We start from the raw sequence: 11,169 nt of genomic DNA on the forward strand, positions 1-11,169 counted from the left end.
TAACAACTGAAGAAATGAAGCATTGAAATTTGTATGTTGCTGTAACCAAGGCTGCACTGCAATATAGTTTTAGATGACAGTAATACTGTGCAGAATCCAAAATTTTGGAACATTTATGCATGGCATTTATCTTGCAAGCAATAATAACTTTCTAAAAGAACTATTTCAGTTTTTTTAGATAAAACAGCAACATTTCCTTTCGTCAATAAAGGAATTTAAAGTGGTAAAATTGTACAAGACAAAGTTAGTAAGTATACCAGAAGAGAATAACAAATGTTCTCAAACATTTGTAATTGATGTAAAATAAAAAACCCATGCAGACTGGGACATGCAAAGCACTTCACAAGCAAAATAGTATGGAAGATGGTAAGAGGAAACAGGTGGAAATCAATAAAAAAATAAAAGCAGCTTTTTGAAGCATTCAAATCTCAATTTTGTTTATACAGACCAACTCTTCCCCAACAAAGCCTTGATGGCCTGCCAACACAAAATTCAGCTTTAATAAATCATCATTTCCCAAGAAGAATATATCCCACTTGTTCTACAGATGCAGTAACTTCGGTTAGAAGTGCATGGGCTCACAAACAAATTGCATTACACTACTCTAAGAATATGTGGACCTGGCTGTAGGGTCAAAGTTTTAGTTATCCTTACATTTAATCAGCAAAATGAGAACACTTTTACATTATTTTGTAAATGTTTTGATATTTTGATTTCAATAGCACTAATTGCAGCAGCAAGAAAACTGCAACAAATGATTGTAAGGTCAATGAAAATCTGTCCAAAGGATAGTTTTAGTCTCCAGTTTCTTGAGGTCTAGCAGAGCACTTTAGGACTGGCAGAGAATTTGCCTCCTATCCTGAAAGAGGTTTGTCATTCTTGCAGATGGATCCTCCACTGACAATAAACAGACACTCATCACCTTGTTTTGTGCCAAAATTATTACTATGACTGGAAAATTTGCAGTCTTCAGTGAATATAAGTATATAATTACAAAGTTTGAATGTCTGAGAAACCTTTTAAACCCACCTTTGTATTTTGGGCAAAGCTGGGGGAAAAAAAAGAAATCAACACTGATTTATTTCTCTCCTGAAGGGACAACCAAAAAGAAGCTGATTTTCAGAAAGATGCAATTCAGGGATTATTGTAAAAAAGGAATCAAAGGTAGGCTCCACTGGTCTTAGGGAAACTCTAATGAGTTTCCAGTCAGGAGCAGATTCTCAGTGTGCAAAATATGTAAGAATTCATTGAAAAATGCTGTTGTGTGATAGGAAGTTCCTGTCAGTGCAAGATGGACTTGGAAGTGCTGGGTTAACAGTGGCACTCAGGGATCTTAAGGGTCCTTTTCAATCTCAATAACTCTCAGATTCTATGGATCACAAATTGACAGAGTTAAAAACCCCACAGTTGCTTTAAGCAAATGTATGTTGCTGTAGCCAAGGCTGCACTGCAATATAGTTTTGGATGACAGTAATACTGTGCAGAAACCAAAATTTTGGGACCATTTATGCATGGCATTTACTTTGCAAGCTGTAACTTTCTAAAGTTATAACTACAGCTCTTGGAAATCAGGACCTAGCTAAAGGTTTGACAGTGCTGGGCTATGTATGTGAAGAGCTTTTTTTCATTTATAAATAGTGGTTTCCTAATAGGTGTTTTCTTGCTAGGATTTTCAAGTGTGAATCTTGTGAGTGGATCAAAATTCCTGAAAAAAAGGATAAATTTCACACAGAGAAGGGTATGCCTTGAATTCAGCTGCAACTTCAAGTTTACTCTTACACCTCTGGTCAAGAGATCCTTTCCCTATCAGCATATCTGCCATTGTTAGCTTCCAAACTTATTTAATAATTGTACTTCTGTTCCAAATTAACACCTAGCTTAAGCAGGGTTTTTTCCTCTTTGTCCCACCCATGCTCTTCCTATAGAATGCAACACCTCCCTGAGGCACAGATAAAAACTGAGTTCCTTTTCTTCCCCTCCCTACCTCTTCATCTGGCTTTCCTTTCTTGCCGCCTTCTCTCTATTTGCCTTTAAAACAAAAGAGCAAGAGGGGTTTATGATTAAGATTACAGATTACATTTTAAGCACATGAATTTTAATTCCTGAGAGAAGTAAGTATTTTGGGTTTAGAAATTTTATTTCGCCTTCAGGCACCTTTTGATTCTTTGGCAGAAAAGCTCCTTGTTCCTGTGTTTCAGATATCTCCAAATCACTTTTCAAAATGGGAAAAACAAAAAACAAAAAACAAAACAAAAAAAAAAAATGAAGAAGCTGTCATCTTAAACTCAGGAAAAACTGAAATATCAGCATATGAAAAACAGTCTTCCACAATCTTCCAAAAATAGAAAATAGTCATTATTGAAGCAAGAAATCAAGACTCTGCCTACTACACCTCGGTATTAAATTAAAAATATTCATTTTAAATGCAGTACATTTGGACTCTTAAAGTACTTGGTCCCATTATTCTTTGTTATATAGCCCTGAATAATTTTTAGGTGCAAGTAATTTCAGATCATTCACAACTTCTGATATCCCATGCCACTTTAAACTATGTAAGGGAATTTAAGAGAACTCATTTTTTTTCCTAATAAAAAAATCAGACTTGAAAAATCAAAAAGATGCTTTCTACTAAGCAAAAGGGAAAGCTTTTGGTCAATGAAAATTGGAATTTAGAAATGAAAAACAGATGAAGAATGAAGTGAATGTAGAAGTGAATGGACAATGGAGCATGGTTTAAAAAGGTACAAAATCCCAAATACTTTAAATTACCAGGATGATGTGTTTCACCAAGAGGCTCAAGTTTTCGAAGTCTATTAAGTTTGGGAGTTCCCCATCCAACTAAAGGAAAACAAAGACTGTCAGAGCATTCCATGACTTCACTGGATTATTCTGAGCAGTGCAGAAGCCACATTTCTCTGGGAGAAATCAAAGCAATTAGAAATGCCCAAGCTATGCACTACATTGCATCCATGGTGAAGAATGATGAAATACTTCAAAAATAAACTGATTTACCTTAAAAAGTATTGATATTTTTCATCACTTCAGTGAGTAATCAAGGTTCTGGCTCTTTTTTTTTGGGAGAATAATGTCTGCCCCCATGGAATAGGCCACATCAATACTGCTGGAAGTTCATATCAAGAGTGGGGAACCACATCAAAGATCTTCTATAGAGGAAGGTTTAATAGCTCCTCTCTGTATGAGGACCAGCCTAGTTTCATCATTCACAAGTGAGACTTTTAAAGGATTACCAACCACAAATTGAGACATGAATTATTGTTTTTACACTTACCTGGTGGAAGAGCTGGTGGTGGTGTAGGGTTCTTGGGAAGAGAGTCCTCTGCATTAACAGGTTCTACTCTGTGGCCCCTTTTTAATTTTGGTTTTTTACTTTTTTTCTTACTGTTATCTATTTCCAACAGAAATAAAACATCACAGATCACACAGTTATATTCAGGTAATACCCTAGATCAGATTCTAATACAATTGTTGGGGAGATACATCAGAGTTTTCAGTCCAAACTTAGACACAAAATTATGGGAAATGTAAGTCATACAACATTTTGCTACAGAAAATAAACTGTGGGCTTAAAATATATGCAAACTCTGTATTTCCATGAAGACATTCAGCTTATATAACCTATTCCTGCATTTTTGTGTTTTCAATACATGACACTGATGTGTGGTATAATGACAAATAATATGGACAGAAGGAAGAAGCATGTGAAAAATCCCACGAAATGACATTAAAAGGCAGCAGTTTTACCTGAGTCAAGGCATTCTGAGGCTTGTTGGTCACTCTCTTCTGCATGCTGCAAAAGCTGGGCAGTTGTAGAGTTGCACCTTTCCAGCCTGCTGTCATTTGTGTTTTGGCTACTGCTACTTGATAAGTGGTCCTGCTCCGGCTGGGATTTCAAGACAATTGTAGCCTTTTCAGTCTCCAACTTTTGCCTCTTCTTTTCCTTTTCCAGCTGTTTTTCATTCTAACAAAATGGACAAGATTTTTTTTTAATTACTTCTAATGCTGTAAACTGACTAATAAGACAGGAAGGTCCTTAAAAAATGAAAATATTCCTGAAATATTTTTATGTCGTATATATCACATAGCATTATTTTCAAAGAGATGAAGAAATTACATTTCCAATATCCTATCCAGAGGAAGGGAGGGAATATTAACAACAAAAAGATCTTTGGAATTAATGCCAGTTTTCTTGTTTTATTTTTGGTCCTACTAAAAGAAACAAATCAACCTTCTACTTTCTTCCTCCTCAATTACTTTTTTTTTAGCCTCCAGAAAATGCCATCCCAGTTTGGATAAATACCTATTGTGTCACAGAACCTCAGTGACAGGCTGCTTCACAATTCTGTATCACTAAATTACCATCTCTGCAATATTCACAGCTGCACCTTTATTTTCTTGCTTTTGATGTTATTACTACAATGGATTACTGTGCACATAGCTGCCTTGACATGTCCTGTGGATATGGGTGCTTTTGTCTTGGGGAAAAGCAAATGTTTGAATTAGTTGCTGGAAAAGTTTACGTGGTTCTTTAGATTGTGTTATCTCCAGGCAACTGAATAAAAAAATACGAACTCAGAAATGCAGGTTAAGGAAGCTTTAATAAATGAATGTGATTTTCATATTTCAAAATTAATAAAAATTCTCAAGAGTCTGTTTTCAACTGAAAAGAGGTTATGCTCACAAATCTGAATAGCTGAAGAAGTCAGGGAGATTTGGTATGACTCACCACATCACTAAAACACTTTAGAAGAAACTAATAGACCTTGAATATTTTCCACTTCTGAATCCCCAAGAGTTTAATTAGGAAATGTTTTCAGTCATGTGTTTACATTTATTTCACTGTGTCTACAAAACTTTTGTTCCCCAATCAATAATAGGGTTTTCTTATCACGAAAACATTGATTCAATGCACACAAAATAAGGCTGCCAAGATTAAAATAAAAATTTTAAAAGTGCTGTGCAGAGAGACTTAGAACAACTCTTAAATGATCGTTTTTCTCATCACTTCTCAGACACTTGTTAGTGCTGGTTCTAAACAGATCCAGATTTCCACACACTCTCCTACCTCAGAGATTACAGCAGATATAGGCTGGAAGGGGTTTCCACATTTCCCAGGCTCAGGGTCTTCTTCCTCAGGTACATTTCCTTCTTCTTTTTCCCTTTGGCATTGTTGTTGGGTTTATGTTGTTTCAGTGGTTTTGGTGTTTGGTTTTGTGGGGTTTTTTTGGGAAAGGGGGTGAGGGAAAAGAGGCAGAACGAATAAAGAATTATGAAGAAGCCATATAGAGAACAATGTCAGTCCTCCCCACTATACCTCTCAGTGTGGCATAAACACAACACAATCCACCGTGGTCAGGAGGTTTTGTGTGTGCAGAGACATGAGGCAGATTAGGAAGCAAACCAATTTTTTTATAAATTCGTGAACTATATCTGAAGACCATGTCAAGTTCCAACTGAATAAAATGTACTTCAGTAATTTACATGCTTATTTAAACCAAAACAGAGTATAGTCCAAGACACTTCTCAGCTACTTCTCACAGTAACTGAGACTCAAAATTCTCTGCCTATATAAGGCAGAGCAGAGGACAGGGGTGCTCAGCAAATATTTTAAGAATGCCCCAGTAAAATTATTCACATCAGTCTTTCACAGGAACCACAGCAGGCTCCTCAAGACCAGAAAGGGCTTTGAAGGGGGGTATTAAATCACTTGCCCTGCTTCCCCTCACTGCATCATCTTTAGTTCCTTCATGCCTCAGCTGTTGGATATCCTGAAGTTTATTAAGCATAGTGTTGAATAAATTTTCATATCTAGTCTTTGATATTCACATATGGGTTACGGAGTCTAACTTAACACTTTATTTTAGAACGTAACTTCAGATTAAATCACAGGAACTATTTTTTAGATCAACCTTCTGTGAAGTTATATTAGTAAGGCCAACTTTATTCCTCAACTACCTTGCAATTCTCATTCACAGTACATTTCCAGCATGCGGCAAATCAAATGAAGGGGATGAAGAGGCAAAACTTCAAGGAAGACTCTTAGCTTGTAAGTTTTAAACCCTGGATAGCTTAGTTCCCATAAGTTCTATGTACAGGAATGGACCAAATATCTTAGAGAAGGAAGCAAGGGATGGAGTAAGAATCACAGACAAAATACCTCTCTTCCCGTATCCTCCTGACTCGCTCAGCTCGTTCCAGTTTCTTCTGTTCCTCAAGTGCTTTTTGCTCCGTAGTGTCCCTCTGGATGCGCTCATTTAAGGCATCAAAATCTTTTGCTATGATATGGAGAAGCCAAAATAACCCCTTTTTTATTGATTTATCAATTTTTTTCCCACAGCCCATGATCGCTGAGCAAGGTTCCTGTAAATATACAGAGAAGGAGGGAAAAAATATTTGCAGTTCAGACCACATCCCTTGACTGGAAACAAGAAATCAGTTGAACAATTACTGTTTACTGTGAAGCTTGTAAAACACTGAGAAATGTGGGTTATAAATAGTCCATATTTATCAATCAAAATGGAAAAATCTGAGACGAAAGAGAATCAGCTTTGCTTCAGTTCATGATAAAAAAAATTCAACATGTTCATAAGCACCTTGGGGATAAATAAAATCTGTGAATTTGTCAGAAAAGTCGTCAAACCAATTCAATTTTTTACATCAGAACACGCGTTGCACCTTGACTGGCATAGAGCTTTTTGTCATTATATTCTCAGCAGCACAAGAGAGAAACATGACCTAAGCAAATCTGTTGGAAGAGAAGTACAAAGCTCATTGAGAAAATAGTTATGACAATAGTTATGAAATAGTTAGGGAAATACATCTCACAAGAAAACATTAAAGGACCAAGAGTGGTTCTCTTGAGATTACAACACTTCAGGGAGATAGGATAATAGCCTTCAAAAACATTAGGAGAAACTACAAATAGGAAAATAATGATTTCCTCATTTTTCACGTCAGGAAGACAAGACCAATGGGCTTTAATTGGGACGAAAGAGACAGGGCTTGATTCAAGCTTGGAACATGGAAAAGATGTTCTCTGGAGATCTCTTGAAAACCGTTTTCCAGAATATTTTGGAGCTCTGTATGTGTCTTTTAGAACATTCCCTGAATAACAATTGAATAGATCCAGCTATGTATACGACATATAGAGATAATATTTCACACAGATCATGTTCAGGATTTGTGTTTATAAATAAAGATTAAAAAAGATCAACTATCCAACACTAACATCTGAAAAACTCTCAGTGCTCTCTCTTCATCTGAAAAGCATTTAAATGGCACCACAGTCAGATATGGAATGTACAATTTACAACAGAAAAAACCCATTCTGAGCAGTTACGTTTAAATTAAGGTTCAACTATGAGTGCTTTTCACTAGGGAACGCTGCAATACCCTCCAGCAGAACCTACCAAGGAAGGAGATGTATAGAAGATGTATATAACTTGTTTCTCTCAGAAAACTAAGCTAAAACACCGGCCAGCATGGGGGCAATGTTCTTCTCAGTTTGCACCAAGATTACTGTTGCTGCAGTTTGGTTATAAAACATAAAAATTCAGAAATATGGAACATACAGACATATTAAATAAGAAAAAGAGGAAGGTCATTCTCACTGACACTGTCCAACAGCAAGACAAATTACTCCTTCTATTTACTTTAATACTTTGTGGGGAAGTTTAAAGATCCAGTGGAAAACAAACTGAAAGAATAAGAAGAAACAAAAAGTTTTTTGGTCCTTGCCTAACTTTCTATCTTGTTTCACAATGCCTCTGTTTAAACAGACCCCAGGAGTCATCCTACTGAAGCAATTTGGGACCATGTTTATCTTTTAAAGAGCCTGGTGAAGAAGGTGCCCATTTGAGTATGAAGACTGTGTGATCTGGCTCCTTTCCTAATTACACACAAGATATAAATAACGAACAAGAAAAGCATTTTACTGGCATATGTCAGCAATGAAGCAATTCAGAAGCATTGGAATACTCTAATATCTTTCAGGTCTTTTTTTACTGATAATATTTTTCAAGAAAATATTTTTGGCACAGAAGTTCCTTGGAAAAGAACAAGGATGGACTTGCAGTTTTGATGTTTATGATTACTACATGTGCATAGTGCAAAGTGCGCTAACTGAAGAAAAGCACTCAGAGAATCATGACATAATAAACAGAGCTATGCCCTTTTATAACTCAGCTTCCTAGAGAAAATAATAGCAACAGGTAGTATTGCAAATCTCCCTAATGAATTAAAATTATTATTTAAATTTCAAAACCCAAATACCAAATACTGAAATGGTTTTGCAAAACTGCCTCATTCTTTTGGTTAATAACAGCATAACTCTCATTATCTTTCAAAATGTTTCTTATTGCCATCAGAAAAAGATTGTGGAAGTAAAGCCCTACCTAAGACACTGGTAGATTAAAACAAAGGCTTAAAGAAAAACTTCAGGGACTACTGATTTGGATAAATTTTCTGAAATATTGACCAATATTAAGTAGCTTTCATAAAGATTTCTGGGTTTGGCTCCCCCCACAATGATTTCCTGCTGCATTTTTTCACAACGGGACAGTGAATACTCCATCTAAATTTCAGTTTTATACCATGTAGCACAATTTCCTACCATAATGGAAGCATTACACAGACATGAGAAAATACAGCATCTTGAAATCTACTTACAATTTGACAGAGACACTTGTGTTCATTAACCAGCTTTTCCAGAGATAAGGACTCGATTACATCTGCTTCTGACAGAGCTCCTTCTCTGTCCTGCTTATTTGCCAGCCTAGAGGAAAGATCAGAAGAAACACTCAGCATCCTGACACGAGAGACTCTCACATCTCCAAAAGCTGAGTTTGTGACACAAGTAGGGAGAAGGAGAAGAGTGAGAAAGAAAAGATAAAATGCCTTGTTTCAGCTTTAATTATTTTTTCTCCTTAATAAGCGTGTTAGTCTATGCACCATTTTCATCAGATACTAACATTAGATAATCACTAAGATGCTTAGTAATAATTTAATAATTAGAAATAATTTATTTTATACAAAGAAATCGTATTTACAGTTAAGAAAATGGACATAAAAGACCATCCTGTTTTACATCTAAAGCAACACATCACAATCTGCTGGAGTCTCTGGATGAACATTCACAGTTTTGCAACTTTCCAAACCGTGAGCTTTTCCCTGTGTAAAAGTGCTTCAGGATCATCTCAGCTCTGCCTACTGCCCAGTACTTCTCTCTGATGCCAACAGTGTTTTGAGCTTGCTCATCCTAAGTAAAACTTGGAAGTGTGGAGAGAGGAACTTGCATGAATGGCTCTAATAAACATACTTTATTAAATAGAGGAAAGCAAAAACACCCCCACAAAGCTTACAGAAGAAGTACTCTGTAAGATGAAGATCATTGTCTTGTCACTTATTTATGGTAGGAAACAGGACTCTAGAAGAGAGACATTCATTTAGGAGTGTAAAAATACAATCCAACTTTATTTTGCACTTTCTACAACAGTAATAATCCAAGCTAAGTGCTGCATAACATTAGAAAATATGAAATCTGTACTTGCTTCTCTCTAATAAAGGAATTGCACTCTCAAATATCAGTGCTCTGAAATTTAGCAATATTTCAATGACATGTGAACTCTGATTCAATTTTCTGGATAAGAAGACAAATATGTGGCTTCCATGAGCTCAGTGGCAGAAGGTTTTGGAACCAGATATCATAGTCTTCCTCCTGAAATCTCAAGTAATTATCATTAACTCAAATGGCTTTTAGGGAATGTTAGACCAAAGCTTGTACTTTTTATTTATGCTAACTCCTTGGTGGGAAAGAACAGTGGTAAGAATTCACTCCATAGTTAGCAGAACTTGTCAGCACTTTAGTTTGATCCAAGACCTTATTCTTCCTATTCTCTAGAATTCCAGTATGGAAGCTTCAATTCTTAAGTATTTTACTCCCAAGAGATTTTTTTAGCTTCAAAAACATTAGAAAAAAAGCTGTGTTGCATCTACAGCTCAAAACCCCACATTCCTTGTCACCATTACCCTCATGAGCTACATTTCATTATCTAATCTTTCATCTTTCTTTTCAAGAAGAATTTGTTTATGAAGGAGACCATAGAAAAGCAGCTTCTCAAATGTCCAGTCTCTCTAAATCTTCATCATTCTTAACCACTTGTGGTCCAAACCATTCACTTATTTATCAACACCCTAGGGATAAAAATCCCCATGTCCTACTGATAATCAATTTACTGAATTGACCTGCAGAGCTAGAAAGAGCATAAAGCTCTTCTCTCTGCCCTTCCTTGATAATCAGTTCCCACTATTCTTAAAGAGAGAACTTTCCCAGTGCTTTGAATGATTTAGTGCAGGGATTCCCAAACTGCTGCTCAATGCATTTACAGAACCTATCTTATTTCAAATATGTTTATGATACTCTGGCACTGTTTCTTCTCACCAACCAGCTAGAACAAGACTTGTCCTCTCAGTATTTAGCTATGAAACCAAAAGCTAGACCAGGGAAAAACTGAGATGAAATTCAAAAACTAATTAAAAGACCGGAAACAATTACCTCCATGTTTTTTCTCCCCCACATAACCTATTTTGTTACAGTCTGAAAATCCTACTGTGCTGCCCCTTAGTCACAAAAGGCATTCCTCAGCAGTGCTGTCAATTCATCTAGATCTAATTGAAGGAAATATTTCTAGGCAGTGTTTGTTGCCACAGCCTATTCCTCTCTCACCTGAAGATTAAATAACTGCACTATTTCCGACGTTCTCGCTCTGCACAGCCTACAAAGCACAGCTGAAGCAGAATGAAATGCTGGTAAGCTGCATAGCTCAGTGGCAGTTTGACATTAACATCCCACAGCTCGCAGTAGCAGCTGATTTTTAACCTCTAACACCTTCAAAGGTGTCTTATTTGTCTTTCTGGTCAATTAGTTTCCATTTTCTCTGCAGCAATACTGACTGCATTCCAAAAATATGGCTGAGGTGCTGTATCTGGAGAAGCAGCATATCCAAACAGCTGTCTCTGCCTAATGCTCCCCAGGAACTGAAGTGGTTTTGCTCAGGTCTATCTCCTGCTGCACCCCCTGCCTAGTTCAGACTTTAGGTCAAGCTTCTAAATGGAGTTCAAATAGTTTTAAGACACTGTAGTAAAAGGCATTAT

The 11,169-nt window shown here is 36.5% G+C and overlaps 1 protein-coding gene across 8 annotated transcripts in view; it reads right to left on the reverse strand.

Moving 5' to 3' along the window:
• Positions 1 to 11,169, reverse strand: part of ARL13B (ARF like GTPase 13B) — a 33,761-nt gene that overhangs the window by 2,387 nt on the left and 20,205 nt on the right. For 3 of the 8 annotated variants that reach the window (XM_069026022.1, XM_069026012.1, XM_069026036.1), the window contains 6 exons: positions 8,686 to 8,791; positions 6,176 to 6,378; positions 5,084 to 5,177; positions 3,763 to 3,979; positions 3,290 to 3,406; positions 2,770 to 2,838 (listed from right to left, as the gene is read on the reverse strand). In XM_069026022.1, coding sequence (XP_068882123.1) covers positions 2,770 to 2,838; positions 3,290 to 3,406; positions 3,763 to 3,979; positions 5,084 to 5,177; positions 6,176 to 6,378; positions 8,686 to 8,791 — 806 coding nt within the window. Of the gene's footprint in view, positions 1 to 448; positions 478 to 1,984; positions 2,029 to 2,769; positions 2,839 to 3,289; positions 3,407 to 3,762; positions 3,980 to 5,083; positions 5,178 to 6,175; positions 6,379 to 8,685; positions 8,792 to 11,169 lie in introns of all 8 variants that reach the window. The other 5 variants (XR_011154211.1, XR_011154221.1, XM_069026026.1 and 2 more) reach the window with 5 other exon arrangements.

The sequence above is a fragment of the Aphelocoma coerulescens genome, chromosome 1 (assembly GCF_041296385.1).
Source record: "Aphelocoma coerulescens isolate FSJ_1873_10779 chromosome 1, UR_Acoe_1.0, whole genome shotgun sequence".
Lineage (NCBI taxonomy): Eukaryota > Metazoa > Chordata > Aves > Passeriformes > Corvidae > Aphelocoma > Aphelocoma coerulescens.